This window comes from Mustela erminea, chromosome 4, assembly GCF_009829155.1.
Source record: "Mustela erminea isolate mMusErm1 chromosome 4, mMusErm1.Pri, whole genome shotgun sequence".
In the NCBI taxonomy this organism is placed as follows: domain Eukaryota; kingdom Metazoa; phylum Chordata; class Mammalia; order Carnivora; family Mustelidae; genus Mustela; species Mustela erminea.
The window spans coordinates 116,725,928-116,751,562 of NC_045617.1; the positions used below are offsets into that span (position 1 = coordinate 116,725,928).

Below are 25,635 nucleotides of genomic sequence, written 5' to 3' on the forward strand. Positions count from 1 at the left end.
GTCGGCTCAGGTCATGATCTCAGGGTTGGGAGTTTGAGCCCTGCGTGGGACTCTGTGCTCAGCAGGGAGTTTGCTTGACATTCTCTCTCTCTCTCTCTCTCTCCCTCCCCCCACTCTTCTCCTCCCCCCATTCATGCATGTGTTCTCTCTCTCTCTCCCCCTCTCAAATAGAAAAATAAATCTTCAAAAAATAAAATAAAATTCAAGGTCTAAAGTTCCATTGCTTCTGCCACTTGCCCTTCCAACCTGGCTGCTGGCCTTGCCCTCAGAACAGTGTTTTGTGTATCTTCGGAGTGACCTTTCATGCCAGGTGCTGGTGGCTGTACTGGAGCAGAGTGGGAACTGCTCAAGCTAGAGAAGAAATGGTGTAGCCACTGGGGGCTGTCCTTCTTCTGCAGATGTTTGAACACAGGGCAGAATTTGGTCTAGGACTTATTTCCATGGAAATATACACCCAATAGCAAAGTTCCTAGGACAGAGAGGTAGAATTCCCATTCAATTTCAACCGCTGGAGACTACCAGTATGTTAGCAAAACAAAAAGGAAGAAAACAAAAACAAGCAACAGTTGGCTTGGATCGGTTCAGAACACACAGCAAATGAAGAAAAGCCGAAGACGGGCAGGAGACGTGTTTGACCTTGAGTTCCGGTCATGCCAAGAACTTCTGCTCTGATGTCAGAACCCACAGCCTCTCGGGGCAGCCGATTTACCCAGCTACCCAGTGCAAGAAACTGGAGTACGTGCTCTGTCTAGGAAAAAACAGGAGACTATGAGGAATGACACGAAAATGGTGGAAATGGCTATTTCTGGGTATATAATATTCTTACTTTATATATAAAATCATTTTTATAACTTTATATATAATTATATAATTTTAATATATATTTTATATATAATTATATAATCTTAAAATTATATAATTTTATAATATAATCTTGTTTTCTCCTTTGTGCTTTAAAAAACAAATCCTGACTGAGACAGCAAGGAGCAAATTTTACAATCTTCCAGTACCAGCTTGTAAAATCCCGTGGGGGCCCTTCTGGACTGTGAAGCTAGGGGAGAGGGGACTGTCCCCTGAGGGCACATCAGGAGCCATCAGGGCCGAATTTCCAATACTTCTTCTTCATCCCCTAAAGAAGTCTACAAAGCTGAAAGGAAGAGGAAGGAGCTCACACATCGCTTCAAGAGCAAGGGCAGTTAGACGGAAACCAGATCCTTCCAACCAGCCTTATTGGGGCCAAGCAAAGGACACCAGGTTCTTTGACACAACCCTTCTAAGATTTGGGGACAATTAGCTTTTGCTACTCCAGGTAGTCTGAGTCCTGGCCCTCTCAAGAGTATTCAACTTGTAGGAAGTACATATATATATATTTCTTTTCTTTCCACCCTTGGTACCGTCTGCTATCCTTGAAGGGAAAGGGTGAGCAGAAGGCCAACCCCAAGTGCCAAGGTTGAGTGAGAGACCCCTCCAGCTCAAAGTTTACAGCCTCGCCAGGTCAGGGGAGTCTATCTGGAAGGCAAATTCACACTCAAGGGTTAATGACAATTCATACATTAATGGAAGTGGCCAAGTTGACAGAGTCTGGCAAATGTCTTTAATTATATTTTTAAACTTGTGAGGAAAATGAAATGTATTTCTAGTCAGTACCCCCACATGCTCCAATATCAAGATATTCTAGGCTTCGGTCCATGAATTTTAATCACGGGATTGATAAAACTCGCTAAGGATGCTTCTGCTCACCTTGAGGGCTCTGAATGCATGGGCCCGTGGAGAGTAGAAGGTGCTGGGTTCTGGGGTCTTTCTGGTCAGCATGGCCTTTTCCTGCTCTGTGATGCTGAGCCCATGTGACCCACCTCTTTCTGTGAAGTGAGTGGGTGGGCCTCGTTGCTCCCTAGGACTGGATTTCCTCAGTGTGAGGCCCTCCCCAGTGACCAGAACCCCCCTGAAGGCTGTCTCCACCCCCAACCCCGGGCTCCAGATATGAGGGGCTTTTCCTTGGCCACTGTCGTAAACTGCCCTGGTGGGCTCTGGTGTCCCCACGTTTCTGTCAAGTGCTCCTATCTTCCTCTTGAACTCGGGGCCCAGGCCCATCTGCTTGCTGAGGGTATTTCTCAGATGTCCTGTGGGCGGCACAAACTCATCAAAACTAAGCTCTCCTTTCTCCCCTTCAAACCCACAGCTGATGCCTCCAGCCAGGTGGCAACCCTGTCTGCACTCTTGCTTTTTGACTCTGACATCTAATTGGCTGCAAAGTTCCAGTCGCGTCTCCTACCCGTTCAAATCCTCCAAGGCTGTGCTAATGCCTCTCCCTGGCTTCAGGGTCCTCTCTGAAGTCAGCCTCTGGGAGGCTCAGAGAAGCCGAGTACCATACTTGAGGTCACACAGCCCATGAGCGACAGGGCTCTGAACACCATCACACCCTTTTGTGATCTCAGTGACCACCAGGCAGACAGAGATGGAGACGGCCACCAGTCATTGGAGAAGAGCACCCGCCAAAAGCTCCCTGAACCCTGCCTTTGCCTGTGTTGCTTCCTCTCTTTACAAGGCATTTTCTCCTCATCCTCACCTGCTAAAACCCTGCCCCTCTGGGCATTCTCCTTCTGTTCACAATGGTTTTATAGGGGCGCCTGGGTGGCTCAGTGGGTTAAGCCTCTGCCTTCAGCTCAGGTCATGATCCCAGGGTCCTGCTCAGCAGGGAGCCTGCTTCCTCCACTTTCTCTGCCTGCTTCTCTGCCTACTTGTGATCTCTGTCTGTCAAATAAATAAAATAAAATAAAATAAAATAAAATAAAATAAAACAAAATCTTCATAATGGTTTTATGGGGTGAGCGTCCCTTCTTGCCTTAAGTATTGCCTTTGTAATTCATAATATAAATTTATATAGAGGGATTTTTAAGCCCATTTAAAGGATTGACTGAATTGCTGCATTCTTCTGAAAGCTTTTGTTATGTCGTGTCTTTCTCAAACTCCTCCCTTCTGTGGGACCCTCACACCGGCTTCCTTGTTCAGACCTGTCCGCAACATGTCTCAGGAATCAGGCTGTGAGCCACCTGTGGACCTGCATCCTGTGGGCCGGGGGTGTGCATCTCTGCACCCCCAACGCATAATTCCAAAATTATCAGCACATGGCAGATACCATGCCAATGTTGTATTATCACATTAAGCATTTTTACACTCTAGTGACCTCAGTGAGAATTTCAAAGGCCACCTGGAGAAGGCCACCTGGAGGAGGCGATCCGGAGACCTCTGTCCTCCAGTTACCCTGCTGTGACACGTAACTCTCAGCCAAGCACAGGAGCTAGGTAGGAGCAGAGATGGGACGGGGGAGGGGATGGGGAAATGCTGTCCCGGGCCCAGCAACGGAGCAGTTTGTCCCTGGCAACTCACTCTCTGCTCCTCAAGATGTCCCTTTCCAGAAACGCTGGAGCCATATATGGCCAGGGAGAGAGGGGGGCTGGTACAGAAAAGGCCAGCATAGCCCTGAGATGCTGTGGAGCCCACCAGGAAACCCTTGGCCAGATCCTTGTCGTGGGATTCTGCTGCCATTAGTTGGCTGGCTGGCCTTGGACAAGGCTTTTAATCTTGCTGATCTGTTTGGTCATCTGCAAAATGAAGACCAGGTTGGCGCTAGGATCCCTTCTGGCGAGCCAGGAGGAGCCAGGCCCACGTTAGGCCTGTGTGTCCCAGCTATCTATAGAACGGGGACAGCAACAATGACAGAGGAGACGCGAGCATCCTCTAGTCTCAGATTTGGCAAGCTTGGTAAACAGGTGCTAGAGACACGGGGCTACATCTCCTGCTGCATGAGGAACAGATGCTCCCGAAGGAACAGGGCCACAGGAAAGCTGAGCCATGGGCCGGAAGGCTGGACCTTCCACAGGACTGAGAGACTGGAGCTATTTGGGAGGGAAACAACGTTGGAGCCCACCTTCACACCCCTCCCGGGAGTCCAAGAGAAAGACAGACAGAGCCCTTTCCAGCTGGGAGCCTGCAACAGCTGGACAGCCCCATTCTTAATGGCTCCCACCTTCTGAGGAGGCAGTGGGCTACAGAAATTAGGAAGCAAGGGGCGGGCCCCCACAGACGATACCAAACACAGCACAGCAATTACTGCCCATTAGAACATTTATTTCTCAGAGAGAAAATAAGTTTCAGACAGTCATATTATAGTAGGTAAAATTAACTTTTGTATTCTTTACAAGCATAGATTTTTCTCTGTTTATTACCTCTCTTATACCATCTGTTATAAACAATTCTAGAAAGCAAATAAAGTCACTTTCTACAATAAATAGAGCATCGTGTGCTTCACAGCAGACGCGACTGAGACACGTAGGCCCCGAGCCACAGCAGGATCTGAGCCGCTTCCCATTCTAAAAGAGCAGTTTTAAAAATAAGACTCAGAGAGAGACTGAAAGAGTCAAGGAGCTTGGGGGAAAAAAGAGACTAAGAAAGAGAAGGTGTTCGGGGGAAGAAAGAGACACAGAGAAAAGAGAGAGAAAGCCCCGAGATCTTACAACACAGGTTGAGACAAAGGTCACAGAATCCACAGCTGACCGACTACCTGGGGAGAGGGGGACGCATTGGCTCCTTTAAACAAACCTGGGCATTTAAACTGTGTGCATTTAAAACACTCAGCCACACAACGGAGGACTCCAGTAATGGAAACTATAGGCCTCAATAATTTAGAACAGTATTTTACAATTATATACACCATGTCCTTCCCTAGCCATATGCTGTATTGTATTTTTATTATTGTACAAAATCCAAAACCCCATCCTTTATGTTATAGAGAGTTTTGTTGGTTCCCTTTTAAACTCTGGCTCGTGTCCCAAATGTATAAGAAGTTGTGGTGGTTGGTTGGTTGTATTTTTAAAAAGTCGAGTGTGTAAAAATGGCAGTGATCTCCCCAGTGACTTTGTTTTGTCCAAAACTCCCCTATGAAAAATTTAAAACAATTAAAAAGAACATCAGATTAAAAATCAACATGGCGATCAGTGGCCTGCGACCTGGCGGCTTTGGTGCTTAGGAGGTGAAAAGAATCATCCAGAGAATAGACATCGAAGCCTCTGAAAGTTGTGTTGGTTTGTCAGTCAGCATTCCCCGTTTCACAGTTGTTTTTTTTTTCCTTCCATTTTTAAGAAGGTGAAGGTGGAGAGGGGAGTTGAAAGGAGGAGAGGGAAGAGGACAGAGAGTGAGAAACAAAAGCATGGTGTCCCCTGGAGTGCGGCAGCGGGAGCAGCAGAGGCTGGGCAGGGCAGAGCGCAGGCAGGGGGCGGCTGGACTGCAGGGCCCCACCATCCATGGCGGCAGACAGTGAGGCCCACAGAGACAGGACAGGAGGGGTTAGCGGCAGACCCAGCTGAAGAGCACGGATGCACCCCACAGCCCTTGCCACCCAAGTGGACGGATGGACACTCGGCCAACCAGCCTGGTCTGACAGGAGCCCACCAAGCCTCAGCCCGCCACTCGGCACACAGGGAGAGGGGAAGAGGGGAAAAGGGGCCTCGCCTCGGTCAAGGAGGCAAGCCTTCAGAGCCTGGCCCCAGCTGCGTGTCTGCAGCAAATACGGGTGGGGGGATGTGCTGGTAGAGGGGTCACCCGAGTGGTAGGCTGCCCTCTGTCCTGGGCCCTGAGGAACCAGGCGGAGGCACCCACCTAGCATAGCAGCTGGCCTCAAAGGGAATGAGACATAAAAAGAAGAAGAAGAAAAAAAAGACCAGTTTGGTGATGGTTTCTGTCCATTTGGCACAAAAGAAAGGAAAGGAACATGGGAAAAAGAGAGACGGCCCTGGTGCAGAAGATGGGACAGGGAAGAGGTATAAGAATGGGTGATGAGGGGGGAGAGGGTGAGCTCCGTGAGCTTCCCTGCGGGACCCTCGTGTATCCACAGCACCTCTGGGGTCAATGTCAGAGCCTCACTTGCCCTGAGGCGTAGTTAGCTGGAAGTGGGGAGGAAGGGGCCAGGCACACCTCTGAGAAAGAGCCTAGGACCTCTTGCATTCTGGGCTCAGGTCCATCTCCTTGGCTGGGCCTAAGCCTCACAGCTATTTCTACTTCTAACTGGTTCATCAGTGGACTAGCCCCTGAGCAAGCTCAGGTGGGAGTTTTTGGCACACAGCAGGCCCACCAGGGGAACCACGCAGTTGGTCAAAACTGGGGCCTTGCCCATGGGGAGGACACAACCCAGTCCCTGGCCTGCCATGGAGGGGGGAAGCTGCCAGCCATATGACTGGCTGGGGCAGGAAGAGGCCTCTGTTCCTCATGGGACAGAGGCAGGACAGGCAGACGCAGGCCAGGCCCTGCCCTTAAAGGTAGCTGGAGGTGACGAAGGAGTGGGGCCCCCGGACCCGGCTCAAGTGGATCATTGCACGGTCGTAAGCCACCTGCACAGACTTTCGGATGCTGGTCTTGCGGCCTTCCAGCATCTTGAGCTTGTCCACAGTGTCTTCCACACCCAGGGGCAGCACTTTGTCCCTTGGAAGCCATTGCCTAAAACACAAGCACAGCAAGAGGCCTGGGGTGTGGTGGGTCACATGAGGGGGCCCCTCTGGGCCATCTGCCTAGGACAAGTAAAGCCAGGGGAGGCGACAGAACAGGAGGAGACAGGCAGGGACACTCCAGGCAGGTCGTCTCCAAAGGACCTATTTTGCAGCCAGGCCCTTCCCTGAGCCCCACTCACTCTGCTTAGGGCTGTCAGGACCTGGAAGCAAAGAGAGGCCCATATGAGGGTTAGCCCTCACCCTGCCTTGGGACATTGGGGAACTATGGCTAGGAACTGGGGCTGATACCAAGAATCAATAATTCCTTGGTGGTGACCACAGCTGGTGGGTGGGTGGGTGGGTGGGTGGGTGGGTGGGTGGGGGGGTGTGTGTGTGTGTGTGTGTGTGTGTTTAAAGATCCCCAGGTGTGTGTGTGTGTGTGTGTGTGTGTGTGTGTGTGTGTGTGTTTAAAGATCCCCAGGTGAATCTGTGTGTGTGTGTGTGTGTGTGTGTGTGTGTGTGTGTGTGAGTGTGTGTTTAAAGATCCCCAGGTGAATCTAACATATGGTTAAAAGCTAGCCTTTGCAGCCAGATCATGGTTTGTATCCCAGTTCTGGCTATGAGGTCTTAACTTTCCAAGCCCCAATTTCCTCAGCTGCAAAATGGATTGGAGGGGTTCGATGGAAGATTTAATGAGGATTAAATGAGATTATGTATGTAAATCAATTTGCATTAGGACACGGAGTAAACAATTAATAGTAACTATTATTATCTGGACTGGCTAGTCCTACCTCATTCTATAGAAGCAGAAGTGAAAAAAGTTTCCTGCTGCTAAGAGAAATCTTGAAGGGCAAGTAAGCCCTTTGCCATGGACTGAAGAACTCCAACTCTACATCCCCCAACCCGAGGACCAAGACACATATGCCCACATCCATGGGGAGGCTCTCAGCTGAATCTTCTCCAGGAATCACCCTCCACCAAGGGAGCTACCTGGCCCAAGGTGACACCCGCCCCCGACCCCCACCCAGGGGCAACCAGCATTCATTGACTAGTTGACAGGAGGATACAAAGGCACAGACGCACAGACCAAAATTGTGACATCGCTAACAAGCCCTCCAGCTCCCGAGCTCCCCTGAGGAACAGCGGAGGCCTCTGTAGCAAGTGTGACCCTGTTCAACAGGTCCCTCTGCCCAGCCCTGCATCCCTCATCCCCACAGCTCTCCCCAGTAAGCCTCCTTACAGAAATCTCCACCTCAGGTGTTTCCCAGAGAATCTGACCTGAGACAGTTATTATTAACGTGCCAGGGGCAGCCAGCTGCTGGTAATGCTTCACCCTACGTGGGTGGAGGCAGGGTCATGGAGTCCAGAGCCCTCTGTGGACCTCCCCAGCATGGCAGTGTGTGCACAGCCTCCCAGTCGGGCCCATAGCCCACACACTGATGCAACCTCCTGGCGGGAGCACCCACTCACCAGGTGCGCTTGTTGTCAAAGAAGAGGACAAGGAAGAGCTTCTCTCCAGCCTCGGCCTGTTTCTGCTCTCCCAGCTTCAGCACATCCAGAGGTGGGACAGGGATGGGGACACCATTGTGCAGGAGGCCCTCCCGGGGCATCTTGGGGTCGATGATCTGGAGGCAGGAAAGAAGATGGCTCTTAGCTGTGGGTGGAGGGGGTGAGCAGAGCACACTGCACCAGAACTCCCTCCTGAACCTGCCCCCCACAAGCTATGCAGGGCCTTAGCCAGGCCCACAACCAAGTGATGAAGGGGTCTGACCTCTTCTGTGACCACCCAGAACCCCAAAATGGAAGTCTCGGCTCTCCTTTCCCAGTTCATTGGTCTAATCCTCTAGCCCTGCTCAGTCAATTCTTCCAATGAGTGAGCTTGCTCCATGAACCTTCGGGGTCCAGAGCTGAAACAGAAGCAACGTGAATCCAGGGGTGGGGGGAGGGGACACTGGTGTATGTGTGTCAGAATTGAGGGGGTATCTGTGATGTCCAGGCCAGACTGGCAAATTCATTCTTCCCAATGTCCCTTAGAGGAAGGGAGTAGAAGCCATTTTTGCCCTTGTCAATTTCCCTTTAAAACCTTTGCAATTCATATCAAAGGCTCCGGGGCCTTCCTAGACACCACCGCTAGGAAGGAGCTTCTTCAACAGCAACAGGGCCCATCCCTTTGGTTCTACCTACCAGAGGCCCTGGCTGCCCACTATTTTCTTGACTATATTCTGCCTGCTGTGTGGACTAGGTACATTTGTGGGCATCAGAAAAATGCTGTAAGACTGAACTTGGAGGGTTGCTGGAGAGGGGCCCTAGAAAGAAGGGCCACCAGAGGAATTAATGCTCGGGGCTGCAAGCTCCACAGGACAGGGGCTCTGCAAAATGCCTGGTGACATTGACAACCATGACCTCTAGCTCTAGGAAGCACTGACAGTGACCAAAGCTCCTACTTATTCACACATCACCATCTTATTTCATCTTCTTACTGATGTGGAGAAGTCTGCTGACAGCTAGCTATCAGCTGACCGAGGAAAGCACCAGGCACAGGAGGACATGGCTGGCTGTGGCCACAGTGGCTTGAGCCTCTGCTGCCTGCTGCCCTACACAGACCTCGTTTCCAAAGCAGTGGGCTGATCATCTCTGTGTGCTGAGGCCAGAGGGGCTTGGAAATGTACTGAGGAAACAGCTTTCTCCAGAGATGGAACAATCTTAATTTCTATACCCTGTCCCAGGGGGCCTGTTCTCATAATAAACTGCTCTGGCTATTTACCTTTGGGTGTCTGCCAGCTTCCCTAGTTCCCTCTCAAGATAAGCAGCTGAAAGCAGGTGTTTTGGTTAAGAGTGTGCTCTAAGGAAGAACCACCCCTACCCTGCCCCCAGCTGTGTAGTTTGTTCAAAACTCTATCTCCCAGCCTGTCTGTGCCCCCTGGGACCGAAGCCCTCCTGAACTTCCTCAATTGAAGAAGATAGCGGGGGCCACTCTTCACTAAGCCATGCTGGTTCCTGCCTTGGAAAGGGAGGGAGGAGAGTGGGCAGATGGTGAAAAATGCCACCCCCCGCCCCTGCTCTGGGCAGAAGCAAGGTGGGTAAGTCGCCCCTCAAGGAGAGCTCTCCTCCCTTTTTAAAGAAGATACAGGCAAATATGTCCCAAAATAACACACGATGGACCATTCGCTCAAATGTTATGCAGATGTAAAACAACATGGCTTGTGATACACTTTAACGCATTATCTAATAAACGTCTATATACATTATTATTAGAGCCTTACTACATAAACAGAGACAAGACATGATGCAAAACGCTTACAGCTGATGTGCTAGAACGGTGGGGTTCCTGCTACTTTTCCAAAACTTCTATAGTACAGGCACATTATTTTCTAGAAAAAGACTTTTTTTTTTTAAAAAACAAGAGCCAAAAAAAACCATTCGAAAACCATATATTCATTATGGACACAAGTACACATTTAAGAATGCACAGGAGAACTGGGAGAGCGTAAACCAAAATAAAAACACAGGCTGTGTTCAAGTGGTGGGTTTTCTCAGGTGGTGGCTGAATTTATTTAATCATGAAAGAAAATGTTATGATAAAGAAGATAACTAAAAAGGGAAAAAAAGAGACCAGTTTTAGACTTCTGTTGTTGTTTGTTTTTGCACTGTGAGACTTAAAAAAACGAGTATCAAACTTGTACAGCTTTAAGCACTTCCTCGGCAACTATGCTGGGGTCTCAGTGACAACAGGGCACAGACTCCAGGCCCAAAACTCCTCAGCAGTTGGATCACTGCGTGGATACCCCCACCTGCCATTATAGGGGGAGTGAGGTAGGCAAAAGGCATTCCAGTATGGCCCCAGCAAGTTGTACAACCTCTGAGAGCTGTAGCTTCCTCCAGCCCAAAAAGGTCAGAGTTTCCGCCTTCGTGACCTTAAGAAGCCGCTATTAGACCCGAAAGAACCATGAGAAGAAGCCCAGAACCATGTATACATGCAAGCAGTTGGCAGGGTAGTTCACAATCCTGATTACAGATCATCTGGGAAGGTTTTTAAAAAAATATTTATAGCTAGAGGCATCTGGTGGCTCAGTCAGTTAGGCACCTAACTCTTGATTTCAGCTCAAGTCATCATCTTGGGGTCGTGAGATCAAGCCCCATATGAAGCTCCACACTGAGTATGGAGCCTAAGATTCTCTCTCTCCCTCTCCCCCAACCCATCTCATGCTGCTCTCTAATAAAATAAAATTAAATTAAAATTAAGAAACTATTCATTGCTTAGTTTGGCCTTATTCTCACTGGGTCGTTCTGAGATGGGGCCTCAGTATCCGTATTGTTTAAAAAATTCCTCCATGATTCTGGCATGCCCCAAAGGTTTAGAATCACTATCTTCCAGCGCCAGATGGACATTACCTCCCCAGTACAGAGGGAGCTCTAAGAAATAACAATCAAGGTGATAAAAATGGAATTTTTAGCTACTGCTACTATGGAAAAAGTGAGAAATTTTAGCAACTACTGGTGGGAGTAGACACTGAAGGGCAGTTTGGCAATTTGTATCAGAATTTTGCAGAGACCTTGCCCCAAGAAGGCACCTCCAAGAATTCACTGTACAGAAACCATCATGATGTGCACAAAGTAAAATTACAGTCATGTTTACTGCCAGCTATTTGTCATAGTGAAAAACTCTAAACAACCTAAATGACCAACTACAGAATGGTTAAATAAGGTGCATGCATACAACTGAGGATAATGCAGTCATTAAAGTGATGTTGATAAAGAATGTTTAATGGCACAAGACATGCGTGTTCACGGTACACTGTTAAGTGAAAGGGAGGTTAAACAGAGTATGATCTCATATTTATGCATTTTTTTAAAAAGCTGAGTGGCTATACACCAGGAGGTAATCTCCGAATAGATGAGACTACGGGTGATTTTGAACTTAGTGGCTCAGAACACAGGCTTTGCCATCACACACGTTGAGCCTTGGGCTCAAATTCCAACCCTGCTATTTAATAGCTAGATGACCACAGGCAACAGACAGACCCTCAATTTTCTTCCCCACAACATGAGAAAAACCATACCTTCCTCAGTATTTCAAGAATTTGCATGACAAATATTTAATAAATTCTCTACAACAAGCATACATTACTTTTATGCATAAGCAAATAAATAAATGCTATTAAATCCTTATGAGCCCAAGTCTCTGTCTTCATACTTTTACCCTATTTTGAGTGCTCCAAGCTAGGGGCCTTGATGGGTTGACCCACCCAGACTGGGGTAAAACCTCCCTCTCTTCTGTGGCTAAAGGCACCCTGACGCCCACCGTACTCTGCTGGCTTGATCCAATCAGATAAGCCCCCAAGGCAAGACGGGGGCCAGAACAGCCCAGGGGAGGGAAGAGAGTGGTGTCTGGGGCAGACTCACCAAGGCAGGGTAGGAGGGATAGCCTCGGCACTTGGCCCACACCAGCTCCAGGGGCTCCAGGTCTCCGCGGTCTTCAAAGGGCATCAGGAGGCTTCTGCCTGGGGGTGGGGGAGGGGAGGAGACAGCACCCAAAGGGGACTTGGAATGGTGCCCAGGAGGCCTGCCTGTGGCCTCCATTTGACTGGGGCAACCCAGGAATGAGTCAGTCACATCCCCTCCACCCTTCCTCTTCCCTGGCCTTTCCTTAGTTCTTATGACTAGACCAGAGGTCGGCAAACTTGTTTTGTAAAGGGCCAAATGATAAATATTTTAGGTTTTACAGTCCACAGGGTCTCTGTTGCAACTACTCAACTCTATTGTTGCAGCATGAAAACAGCCATAGATATTCTGTAAAGGAATGAATATGGCTGTGTCCCCATAAAATTTTATTTTTAGGCACTGAAATTTGAATTTCATGCAATTTTCATGTGTTATAAAATATCATTCTTCTTTTGATTTTCTTTTCAATCATTTAAAAATGTAAAAACCATTTTAGCCTGCAGGCCCTACAAAAAAACAGGCAATATGTTAGTCTGCTGACCTCTGGACTAGAACCCTAGGATGGTATTCCTTGGAAAAATATGACTGCTTCATCACCAGGACCCCAGGAAGAAGAATGACAATGCAACTTGACAAAACCACAACCTGCTCTCTGGGCCTCCCTGCGTGGTGAGCCTCCCAATAGAGGCTTCATGGAAAAAGATGCCTGGGACAGACATCCCAGGAAAACCACTTGCTAATAAATGAGTTCTTTCCTGACAGGGCCACGCCTGGCCACCCACATCACCTGGATACACAGGACTCGGCAGAGCCTAGCAGGTCTGCAGGTCCCTCATGGACATGCTTTTCTCAGAACCTTAGATGGTGTCCCGCTCAGGGCAGCACCACATCTTTCCAGCTTACTCTGTTCTACACCCGATGCACCAGCACACATGGATGGACTTCACAAATGCTCCTGAACAAAAAGAGGAACCTCCCTTCCCCTCCCCACAGCTAGAAACTGAGAACTCAAGGTGACCAAGCACAATCAAGGAAAAGGCCCCAGACTTCTCCAGAATGGAAATTATATTCCTAAAGAATATTACCACCCTCATTTATAATTTTTTTAAAAATGTACTACTAATAATGAGGTATTGTTTCTTTTTTAAAGATTTATTTATTTGAGAGAGAGAGAGAGAGAAAGAGAGGACATGAGCCAGGGAGGGGGTGTGCAGAGAGAAAGGGGAAGCACTCTCCCTGCTGAGCAGAGAGCTGAACACAGAGCTTGATCCCAGGACCCCAGGATCATAACTTGGGCTGAAGGCAACCGCTTAACAGACTGAACCACTCAAGCACGCCAAGGTATTGCTTTTTATGCACTGGGTCAAAAGCAGTAACAACAAAAGGATAAAATCTAATACTAAAGAGGAAGGCTGTGGGGAAACTGGTGCAATCACACACTGTTGAAGAAACTCCAGACCAGTCTAATCCTTAAGAATATAATTTGGCAGGGGGCACGTAGGTGGCTCAGTCGATTAAGCATCTGACTCTTGATTCTTGCTCTGGTCATGATCTCAGGGTGCAGACTGAGCCCTGTGTCAGGCTTCATGCCGAGCAGGAGTCTGCTTGAGACTCTCTCCCTCTGCCCCTCCCCCTGCTTGCATGTATGCACTTTCTCTCTCCTTTTCACTCTCTCTAAAAATAAATAAATCTTAAAAAATACATATAATTTGGCGGTATGTCTCAAGAGCCATTAAAAAAAAAGTATGAATCATCTGCTTCAGTACATTCCTTCTGTGGGAATGTATTCAAAGAAAAATAACTTTAAAAATGAATAAAAGGATTTTGAACAAAAATACACATTTACTACATTATGTATAATGTTTAAAGTTGGAAATAACCAAAAGTCTAACAATAAAAGAGTTAAGTAAACTATAATGCACTGATTAGAAGATACGTTGTTCCACTAGTATGAGATAAATAAAGATCATGTCAACATGAAAAAAGTATGAGAAAACGTTGAAAAATGCAGAAAATGAAATGTTCTGGATTAACATTTTGTTAAAAATGTGCCTAAAATAAACAGAAGGCCACAGAGAGAAATGAAGACAACTGTGTTAAGGTGATGATGGGACATCAGAGGGTCGAAATTTTTAAATTTCCTTTGGCATCATTTTATAAGTATATGGTTTTAAAAATAAGAGTAAAATGTCACTACCAGAATCACAATGTAGGTGCCAATCCGCTGCCAGTTTTGTGTTAGATGCTGATCCAATTCATCTAGACATGAGCCCTGCTTTCTGGGCGTTGACAGTCAGACAACAGTGAAACACACAGGCATGCATTCCTCAACACACGTATGAGAAAGAAACTGATGCTAAGGAAAAGTAAAGCAGTTGGGAAAAGGAAAGAAGAGAGGCCCTGACGCCTGTGTGTTATATGGAAGCTTCACGGGGCATCCAGAGTGCACCGCCCCGCTGCACAGGAGGGCTGCACAGAGATGGACTCGGAGAACAGCCCGCCCTGTCCCCACTCCACCTGAGCACCAACCAGCCCTCTCCTATGGCCCTGCCTTGTCCTGTTCTTGAATCCCTCGGTCCATGTATGTCACTGTTTGGACCAGCCAGAATAGAATGTCTCATGAGGATGTAGCTGGAAGCACTGGATCGCATGAAATCTCAGGGCAATGTGTGAGATTCAGTAATCCAGGTTGTCACTGATCGCTCCAGTGAGGGCAGACTGGCAATGTCTCTGGAGACTACAAGTACATACTTCTCTCACATACAGCAGCTCCACTTCTCTACAGAAGTGCGTGCTCCCCAGCGATGCAAAATGATCTGTGTACAAGTTGCTCACTGATTATAATAAAGAAGTGAAAACAATCTACATGCCCATCTGTGAAGGACTGTCCCCTAGATAATGGGACATCAGGCAGCCAATAAAAAGCACAGAAGCATCTCCAAGATAGATTATTAACTGAAAAAAGGCACGGTTTAGAGGAACACATGTATATTAGCTTCTCTATGCACTCTCCTAAAGATATGCAAAGGTCTTGGCTTATATAAATTTCATCTAGGGAGACACAAAAGAAACTGCTAGCAGTGGTTGTTCTAAGGAAAGGACCCCTGGTTTTTCATTATGCAGCCTTCTGTACCTTTTTCATTTTTGTTATCATGGGCATATATTACTATTCAAATTTAGGATGAAGTTCAAAAAAAAAAAGAGTTTGAATGGCCTGGATGGCCTGGGAGGGAGAGACATCTCCATGCCCAAGGGTTTTAGGAGCTACGGGTCTGGCTGCAGCCCACAAAGCTGGTTCTTTGGAAGGCCTACCCCGCCTCCCCAGATCCACCAGTACACTGCTCCTCACCTGAGCTGCTGTAGTCAGAATCTCCATTTACACCTTCCAGGAAGGGGACACGAGATAGGGCTGGTTTCCCACGGCTGCGTTTGGGGGGCGTCAGACCACTGCATATAGACCAAGAAGGCAGAGGGAGCAAAATGAGCAATTTCAATGACTAATACATCCACTGCTGCTCTCCTATGCCTGAGAGGAGGGGAGCTGCAAAAACCCTTCAAGGAGAATAGTTTCTCACCTTCCCCTAATAACTTGCACTAACCCACGATATGCTTCCAACCACAAAGTTCCTATGAGGCTTTGAGGGACCACTTCATCCGTGTGGAAGGGCTCTGGATAGAGATGCCTGCTTCCTTGCCCAGGGACCTTGGCCTTCACCCAGAGGAAAGGTCAATCCAGGCACTTGTCAATCCTTCCAAGGTTTAAGCACCCTAGTCATGAGAAGGGCCAGTCTCACATCTGTCCAGAATTCTTTTACTCTATGGTTCATGCTGCTTCTTTAGAAAATAATTTATTTTTGAGGTACAAAAATGTGCCTCTTTCCCAAACTTCCTATAAAGGACATGTCTTACTTCCTTAACTAGAAAAGACATTTTTTAATTGAAAAAAAAAATCCACTTCTCACTTCCACTTTGTGTGTGAAGTTTTTCTTAGACAGAGATGGATTTTTTTTTAACAAATAAGACCAATTTTTTCCCATATGGTTACTGCAAAGAAGTAAAAATATATATATATATTAGACAAAGACTATAAGGTACTAAAGCAAAAATGGGAATGGTAATATCAGAATAATGGTATACGTGGAACCCACCCAAGCACCTATATTTTTAAATAGCTCTCAATGCAATTCTAACGTACACCACAGTTGTAAGCCTCTGGGCATGATGTAGCCAGGGTTTGTTCCCATCTAAACAGTGAGAAACATCACTCCTATAATTTTTTCAACAAAAAAGAAATGCTTAAAAGATGGGGCACCAATCTGCAGAAGAGTAGAAATGCTTAGGACACCCCTGATGGGATAAAAGGATGCCGGCGTCAGGACTGGCTGGAGAGAGTAGGGTACTCCTGTTTAACTGAATCAAAGCTGACTTTATTATAGCCTTTTTTCTTTTTTAAGTTTTCATATTATAGTCTTATTCAGAAAACCTTGCACAACCAGAACCCAATGAATCCTAATCCTTCAGTAACTGGCAGGTTGGTAGCTTTTTTTCCTGCTAGTCAAAATTAGAACCTGTTTAGGAAAAAAAAAAAAAAAATTAACACCCGGTTTACATTTCGGATTCAGTTCCCACTCACCCTATAAAAATCTGCCACTGGGCTTACAGACTCTGAGGTCTCTCAAAGTTCCTACCATGGATCGGGGGAGACATCTTCAAATGTGACAAAAGAGGCCACAACAGAGAGGTTAAGAGAAAAACTCTGGAGCCGACTACCTGGGTTCAGAACCTGGCTCTTCTATTCATGCGTTCTATGACGTTGAGCAAGTTACCTACCCTCTCTGAGGCTGGTGTCCCCATGGGCTGCTGTGAGGATCTACTGCATTAATACACAGGGTACTCACATACCCAGTACTCAACAAATGACAGATGGTAGTTATATAACAAATACTATTATATGAATGGCAGTAAATTTTAATTTCTCACTTTAAATATTATAAACTACTAATGTTGTGTACTATCAAATGATGAGCTGAGCTCTGAGGAGGAAGAGCTCAATAAAAGAAGATACAACAAAACTAGGTCCGTGTATTCCTATTTCATAGAAAAGCACAAGTGACTCAACCTGGCCTGCATTTCAGCCCTCTTCCCAAGTTACGTAGATCTAAGCAGCCAACCCAATCTATAATTACTTTGTTTACTGGTCTAACATTCATCTGTCCCTTCTAAAAGATAAGCTCCATTAGAACACATCTTATCAGTACTTAGAACAATGCCTGGCTTGAAATAGGTGCTCAATTATTAATAATTGAGTAAGTGACCCATAGAAGGCACAGCCCCAGTCGGGCTCAGAATATCATCAGGAGAGATAAACCCCAGCATAGGCGGGCAAGGGAATAGGATTAGTGAACACAGGTTCTTTCAAGGTTTTTTCTACTTCTGGGATTATATGATTCCAGTAATTAGTAACTAAAAGGGTGAATGGGTGGCTCAGTTGAGCAGCTGACTCTTGGTTTCTGCTCAGTTTATGGTCTCAGGGTCTCAAGATCAAGTCCCACATCAGGTTCCGTGGTCAACACAGAGTCTGCTAAAGTTTCTCTCTCTCTCTCTCCTTCTGCCCTTACCCTCTATGTGTGCATATTCTCTCCCTCAAATAAATAAAACTTAAAAAAAAAAAATTAGTAAGTAAAATCTTCCTTTATGTACTTATCACCACAGTGTAGGGAGTAAAAAAGGAAAGAAAAAGAAAAAAAAAAAAATCTTACAGTTGGAAGTCCTGAACCTATTTTAAACCCTGAAATTCCACTGAGTCCCACTGACTTAAAGAGGAAATGCCTTCCAAGGGCATTGTTCCCACACTAAGCAGGGCTCTAGAGAAACTGGTGGCATGGAATAGAGTTCTACACAAAAGCAAACACACGGCCCAATCAGCAGGCTAACCAGAGGTTGGCCTGGCTCCCTTCCTGTGGTTCATGGCTGGGACGAGAGCCCTTCATGGAGCAAAGGGTCCAACACACCTTCCAACCTTAGTCAAGGGCTAAGAGGGGATAGTTTGTTAAGCTACTCCTACCTTATGCCGATGAACTGGGTTTCCAGGCATCATTATCTTTGAAAGGACTCAGGAATTCCAACCCAGGACCAAGGTGAAAACATCTTGTAAGATTTTGAAAGCTCTGCCTCCTCTATGCCTAATACTGTGTTTCTTCCCATCCATTGCCCCTACATCTCTAGAGGCCACGGAAAAAGAAAGCTAGGGTGATTCTGAGGCTTGGTGGGAGGGAAATCTCAAAGGAACCACATACCATGGCAGGGGTCCTCCCACAGCCACACATGGCCCCTGCCCCCAGAAGCCCAGTAGCCACAGTAGAGTGAGTACTAACAAAACACACACTCAACCTGCCTTAGAAGCACTTCAAACCTGGACGTAGAGTCTTTTAGTGCTGCCCTGGGACCTTTCCTCCCCTACTCTGAACCCAGGATCCATTCAGTGGCCATGATGGGGGACCATGAGTTCGCTTTCAGGACAACTTGTTTCTCCTCTGTGGCACTGAGGGTCTCCCATTTCCAATAATCCCACTCTCCATAGTGTCTGGCAGAGCACCCATAATAGAGTGTAGGGATCCAATAAACTCTTGGACTTGGAAGGAACTTTAATGTTCTGGTCTCAGAAAGCCTCCCTTCTGGTAAAAGAATGGAAAAAGAAACCCATCCGTTCCCAACTCGAGGATGGCAGAAGAGCTGGGACCTTTGAATAAATGGCTATTCCAAACTTCCTATCTGCTCATTTCTTATTTGCCCACCACACCTCTCAAGATGCCTTTGCTACGATACCCCAAAAGGCAAAGGGCAAAACCGTGTCTGTAACTGGGTTATCAGAGTGGCCCAGCAGCAAAGGTGGGGGATTGGCTCAAATGTTAACTTCGCTGGGCAAAAGAGATTTGGCTGTCCCTGCCCTCTGGAGCCAAATTCAGCTCCACAAACCATCAGCGCCACTCCTCCCCTCCCAGTCGGATCAGCCTAAGAGGCAAGGGTTATCCCCATTTCCTAGGAGTTACCAGTGCTATAGACCAGAGGCCTCAGGAAATAGCAGGAGTGGGGGAAGAAAAATCTTAGATAAGCAGGAGGAGGTTCCATCTGTAGCTGAACAGAGAATAAAGGGGGAGGCGGCAGAGCTGCCAACAAAGATTTGGGAACAACTGTTCTTACCTGCAAGCTTCAAATGCCAGTCCGCCACTGAGACCCAAACTACACTCGGAGTCAGACCCGCTTTCAGTGTGTTTTCCAAAGCCGTTGGTCACGCCTGCCAAGGACACAGAATAAGCCTCAACTCGGAAACCCCCTTCCCCTGACCCATGCTGGTGTGTGAGGCAGCTGCCTCATGAGGGCTCAGTGAGGACTCAGGAGGGCTCAGGTGGAAGAGGGTGGCTGTTCTTCCCACATGGGAGACAGGTCTTGGGTGGTGGAAAGGACCCAGTGAAGATTTGGGGGAAATGTTGACTAGGGCAATGAGCAGACACTGCATTTTCCTTCCCATCCCTCTGGTTTAAGGGAAACACAGCACACAGTTCACACCAGTTACTGTCAGTTGGCTACAAAAGGAAATACCAAGACTTCCCTACACCAGCTGGCTCCTAAGTCCCTGGATCTGCTTCTAATTTCAAGTCTCAATTATCAGGGAGTCTCCTCTGCCTCTTGGGGAGCCCACCCACCTTGCCTCTTCAGATAAACACTCACACACCCTATCTATCACACAGCTGGCAACAGCTAGCTTCATTCTTTTGGGATGGTGTCAGGGGAGGTTGGGGAAGTGTAGTGGCTGTGTCAGTCCCACCCCAAGATACCTAGCAGAGCTGGTCAGAGCTGAGGATAGGGGACTTGAGCACCTCTAAAGGAGACCTGACCTTGCTGGCCTGGGAGTCAAGAGTTCCCTAGGTCCTGGACTGGGCTCTGAAATACATGGCCCTTGTCCTCTTTACCTCTTCTTCTCCATTTCTGAAAATAATACCTTCTTACTTAAAGAGGACAGTATTAGGTATGAATGAGAGAAGTCTGTTTATAGAAAGGGGCCCTTTGGAGGAAATGAAGGCTGTCTGGTCATCCCAGGGACGTGAGGCTCATGAGTTGCCAAGGCTTCCAACTCTCCTCTCTAGTCCCTGATTCCTAATCACATTCCAGAGTCCTAGGAGTCTGGAAGCTGAGCCAAGAGCTCAAGAGCTCTCGGTCAGACACCTTGGCCAGAGAACTGTGAGTACAAGCTACACCTGTAAAAGCAGGTGCCTGAGCCAAGATATCTGGACTCTAACCTGACTCTGCCTCTATGATGTTACAGCTTCTGTTTAAATCACAAAGCCAGCTGCGTCTCAGCTGCCTTGACTGCCAAAGATCAACACCTATTTTTGGGAGACTCCACTAAAGTTGTACAGAAATATTCCTGGGTGCCAGGCCTCTGGGATGCTGGGGAATGAACGGATTCTAGCAGGTTCCCAAGCAGTAGAGTAGGCCCTCTCGGGTTGGATGAGCCTGACACCCAGACCTATTTCCCAATAGTGGGATTTTTCATTTTTAGTGCACAGCCCTCTCAGTGCTGTCTGGCTGCTCCTCACAGAGCGGAGACGACCGCGGTAACTGCGACCATCGACTGCTGCGTGCCAAGTACTTCACACAGGCTATTTCCAATTCTTAGAGCCTCCTACTAGAAATAAGAAATAAGTCTGAAAGGTTAATTCATCTGCCCAAACCTATACAACTGGTCAGAAGATGGGACTTGAACCCTGGTCTGCCTAACTCCAGGCCTCAGACTCTTGATTCCATATACTAATCTATTGACGGGGAAGGGAAGGTATTGCTAGAAACAAAGTGTTAGGTGGGAAGACAAAAAGCATATACTGGCCACACAGCCCAAAGCCACCACATAAAAGAACGAGAACAACACAAAAAGCAAAAGCCCAAAGCGGGCCCCTCCCACCAAGCAAGCTGCCCTCCCCCATCCCACTGAGACTGCACAACACTGTCTGCACCTCCAGGCCCTCCTCACCCATCCAGCCTTGGCTCCTGGTGCTCCAAGAAGCCTCTCTTCAAACTGTCCCTCACAGGCACTCTGTCCTTGTTCCCATGCACATGGGCCTGAGCCCTTGGCTCCATCTACTCCCCGATATTCTGCCTTCTTCCCACAGGACCAGCTCAGGCCCCGCCCCCTCGTGAAGCCCAAGTCCTCTAGTTCCTAGTCCCTGCCTGCCTCCAGCAGTGGTGTCCCCAACACACAACCACGTATGGTCCTTCTAACATCTGTGCACCTCAGGACACCATCTGGTCTCCCCCCGGACTGTGGACTCTTCTAGAGCTGGAACTCAGTCTGACTTACTGTATAACCCTGTAACCAGCTTGTGCTGGATGTGTAGTAAGGACTCTTTAGTGACAGAGTCCCCATTAGCCAGCCCTGGAGCCCCATCTCCACCCACACCCTGGCTAAAGCTGCTGCAACCACACTGGCTTCCTCACTGGCCCAGGCACACAGGCACTTCCACCTCCAGGGCCTGTGCACTTGCTAGCCTATCTTTTTGAAGTGTTCTTCCCCCAGATACCCAAATGGCTTATGCCTCCAACTCCTTCAAATCTTTACTCAAATGTCCTCAACTCGGGCTTCCCCGGGCCACCCTCTCTAATACCACCCCAATAGCCCCCATTCCCCTTTCCTGCTAGACTTTTTGCCACAGTTTCTAATGGAATATACAATCTACTCATTTGCTTTTAGTCTTTCTCCCTTACAAGGGAGATTTTCGCCTTTTGCTCACTGATTTTCCCCTTATGCCTAAGATAATGCCTCAAAGAATTATCTGATGAATGAATAAACTAAAGTGAAGGTAGGAACTACTTTATGGCATATAGATTTGCATTCCCTTTAGGGCCAAAGAGGGCCCCAGACACAATCTGGCCGTCTCAAATTACTTTCTCAAAGCCTTTTCCTCCAGGCCCCTACTCATGCGCCAGGCCCAAACGTAAACTACGGACCCTCAATGCTTCTATTGGGTCCACAGGGACCATGAGGGAGGCAGCCTACTGGTGGTGTTGGGGGGGGGGGGTGCTGGCTGGCAAGGCAAAGCAAGAAAGCAGATGAGAAGGAGAGAAGTCACCGGTGTGGTCACCTGTCTCCTCTTCCAGTCGGGGGGATCTCTCCCCTTCGCTCTCACTACAGCTCCTGCTCCTTGGCCGTTTCCGAGAGTGCTGTTCATCATCGATGCTGGCCGGAGAGGCAGGAGAGCCCACTGCACCGTGGTCCTCGCCATTCTCCAGGGCCCTATCTGGGCTCCTCTGTAGCTTAACCCCATTCTTGGCCTTCTTGAAGAGGACTGAGGTGCGGCGGCCCACACCACTGAGTGGGGCACCAGCAGGGGCATCAGGGGCCATCAGAGATACTCTGTTGATGCCATTGTCACTGAGCAGGCGTTGCAAGGGCTCACTCCCAATCTGCAGAGGGGATTTTTCCAAGAGCTCATCTTCTTCCACCTTTTTGGGCTTTAGGAATCGGCTTGGAGGTTTGCTATCATTTATGGGTTTCAGAGTAGGGGGATCTGGAGGCGAGTCTTGCTCGGACAAGGAAGGAGCAGGCCCAGTGGGCTCCAGGGTTGGTGGGGGAGGCAGTTTGGAGTCATCTGTTAGACAAAAAGAGAACCTGCTTGAACATTTTAGAAAAAGTCTGCCCCTACAAGCCAGATACTGACACTGATGACCAAGAACCAAAGGCATGGTCTATTACAAATCTTGACGCATATGCCAGGTCTCCTTGTCTGAGGCAAAGAGAATGTAGAATTAAGCTTTATCTACATTAATGATTCTAAACCATGTGTATTAGAATCACCTAGGAAGTTTCTTAAAAATTCCAGTGTCGAGGTCCTATCCCAGACCAACTGAAACTAAATATCTAACTATGGGATATTTTTTTAAAAAGCTTTACCAGGTGAATCTGATGAAATGAGTGTTACAAACCATTACTCCACACCTGAGAAAACTGAAAGCCAGCTGGCTTCCATCCTCAGGCAAGTTCAGCTTTACAGATTAGAAGTACACAATGCGCATTCGACTCAAGTGTTTTTCCTTCTGCCAATGTATTTTGTCTCCTATCACCCAAGTAAAGCAAGTAGTACAAACAGAGAGAATAAGTTTACAAATGTGGAAAAATTAGAGCAAGTAAGTTACATCAGTGGTTCCCAAACATGTCTGGTCTTTTCCCACTGTGAAACTTTTAAAAATTACAACTTTCAAGCCACAGCCCAGACTTCCTTCTTCTGACTCTTTGAGAAGAGAGGCCTGGGAATTTTGTTTTGAAACTCACTGGGAAAAGCTCTTCTGGCCAGTCACTGGGCTGCACTGCCACAGTCCAGGAGTAGGATACAAGTGGCATGCTGACTGCCACCTAAAGAATCAGAAAGAGTGACTGCTAAATGGGACCTCCCAGCCATGTCCTTATTCTTGGTCAACCTAAAATAAAATGGACCATTTCTTGCAATTTGACCCCTTACGCTCTGGAGATAACCGAACCCTTCTAGGCTGTGTGGATGACAGATCATCCCCCCAAGCTGTAGGCTCAGCTCTGAGGACCTGTATGAGGAGTACAATTTTGCCCCCAATGAAGGGGAAGAATGGAAAGCAGCTCAGCTTTATGACTGGTGAGACTGGTAAGAAAAGACTCCGGACGTCTTTTGCAATCTGGCCTTTCTGCTTGGGATAGGTCTGCAGACTTGGCCAGCTGGGGTCAAAGCCATGAGGTAGCTCAAGAAGCCAGACCATCTTTAGGGTCTTTCTTCCTTTTCTATTCTCCTACCCCAACTTAATCTGCTCTAAGAGCCTATTTGCATGATGGCTCAAGGTGAGCTAATATTTAACTATTATGTGCAATATAGTCATATCAGGTACAAAACACTATAATGCTTCCTTACTGGTTAGTGAAGACCTGCTGGGCCCCAGTCTCTGAAACTCCCCAAACCTGTCCACAATCTAGCAATTTAACATCCCCGTCAGTGGTCCCCAAGAACACACTCCAAAACAACAGCCAACATCCACGCTGCTGACTTTTGGTCTCTACTGATTATTAAATATTTTGGATATCATCCCTGGATATACATGGAAGTGTGACCCCTCCAACAGTTTTTGCTTGCCCACAAGGGTCAGACCTAAGCTCAGGGAAGGATGCTTCCACTATGGGATTTCAGCTCAACTCTTATTCCGTTACATAGGCCTCCAACCCCCTGACTGCCCCGTCTCTCACCTCTGTCCCCATCATCTTCTGGCTCCTCCTGTGGGGCCTGCTCCAGCACAGCCACATCCCCCTGGGGCCCTGCTGGCAGCTCTCCATTGGACACAGTCTTGTTCAGTGATGGTGGCTGTGGTGGTGGTGGTGGCTGCGCCAGCTTCTGCCGAAGGGCATTGATCTCCCTGCGCAGTAGGCGGACGCGGCGGGTCCGGGCCCCACTGGACCGCATGGCGCTCACCAGGTCCAATTTCTCCAGCAGCTCCTTCAGCTGCACCTCCGGGGACAAATGGGCCCGGTTCTCTGGGATGAGGATGTTGTCCACTGCCAGGGAGAAGGGAGGACAGAAGGGGCTGAAGGACCTGCCCAGCCCAGGGCAAAGGGAAGGGACTGAATCCTTTGGATGCAAAATATTCTCCTGGAATGCTTGGGCCAGTGGCTTCTAGCAGTGTCACTGTGAGGCCTTGGCCCTGGTATCACCACCACCCAGAGGGCAGCCACAGGGACAAGGTCAGAATCTGGGAAACATCTGCAGGAAGCAGTTCACATCATAATTACAGGCTCCGTGGAGCAGGCACGAGGCAGCTTGGCAATCCCCCAGCCTGTGACTGGCTACTGCCACCGAGAAGCAGAGAGCAGGGACAGGCAGAATGCAGGGCTCAGAAGCAATTCCGTTTTCCTGCTCCTCTACCTCCACTCCTCTGAAAGAGCCAGGCATACACTAGCATTGCACTCTCCCTGCTCCATGCTCCAAAGCCACAGGGAGGGCATCCAGAAGAGGAAGATCCCTCGTAAGGATTTAGCTTTTCAAACAGACAGCAAGTACCTGATTTCCTTTCCTGCCACTCAAGAAATACTCGGTGAATTAGTTAAACTTTAACTCCTGGAACTACTGCAGCCACAAGCAGGTTTATCTCAGCCTGTGCCTACTCTCAGCTCTCCTCCTCATGTCTACCCTATATAGCTCCAAGGCCCACCCTGATCCCTGGCTCTCTGGGCTCCATCCCTGTGCCTCCTCCTGGTCCCTCTTCTCCCCACCCATCCAGGCTTCTCACCGTCTTCCCAGGAGAAGCGGTAAAAGTCCTCCAATTTGGGTGACTCAGGCAAGTGGGTGCCCCTCTCGGGGTCATAGCCGATGTTCTCTGCCTGCCGCCGGGCATGCCGCAAAATGGCCCCTCCCAGGTCCCGCAGGCGGACAGCTGCTCGGTGGAAAATTGTGTCTTTAGCATTATACTTCATGCAGTTGGTAACTATAAGGTTAAAGTCCTCCTCAAACTCCTCCAAGGTGCGGTACAGGTGAGATTCCAGCTTCCGCCTCATAGTAGAAAAATCCATTGGCTTGGATATGAATTCCAGGTAATCTGGAACCTAAACATATAAAACCTGTACAATTACAATAACCATTTACTAGCCAAACAGATGCACCCTTCACCGGTACTCTTGCCTCCCCGTTTTCTGGTTTGGCACGCTGGCTCA

The 25,635-nt window shown here is 48.0% G+C and overlaps 1 protein-coding gene across 3 annotated transcripts in view; it reads right to left on the reverse strand.

Annotated features, from left to right (window-relative positions):
* Positions 1–4,107: 4,107 nt before the first annotated feature.
* BRPF3 (bromodomain and PHD finger containing 3) overlaps positions 4,108–25,635 on the reverse strand; it is a 34,910-nt gene continuing 13,382 nt past the window's right edge. Inside the window, exons 6-13 of one of the 3 annotated variants that reach the window (XM_032340489.1) lie at positions 25,215–25,527; positions 24,178–24,483; positions 22,058–22,564; positions 19,122–19,215; positions 15,271–15,368; positions 11,883–11,980; positions 7,950–8,104; positions 4,108–6,489 (exon numbers count right to left, since the gene is read on the reverse strand). In XM_032340489.1, coding sequence (XP_032196380.1) covers positions 6,306–6,489; positions 7,950–8,104; positions 11,883–11,980; positions 15,271–15,368; positions 19,122–19,215; positions 22,058–22,564; positions 24,178–24,483; positions 25,215–25,527 — 1,755 coding nt within the window. In that variant the 3' untranslated portion in view covers positions 4,108–6,305. Of the gene's footprint in view, positions 6,490–7,949; positions 8,105–11,882; positions 11,981–15,270; positions 15,369–19,121; positions 19,216–22,057; positions 22,565–24,177; positions 24,484–25,214; positions 25,528–25,635 lie in introns of those variants that run through there. The other 2 variants (XM_032340490.1, XM_032340491.1) reach the window with 2 other exon arrangements.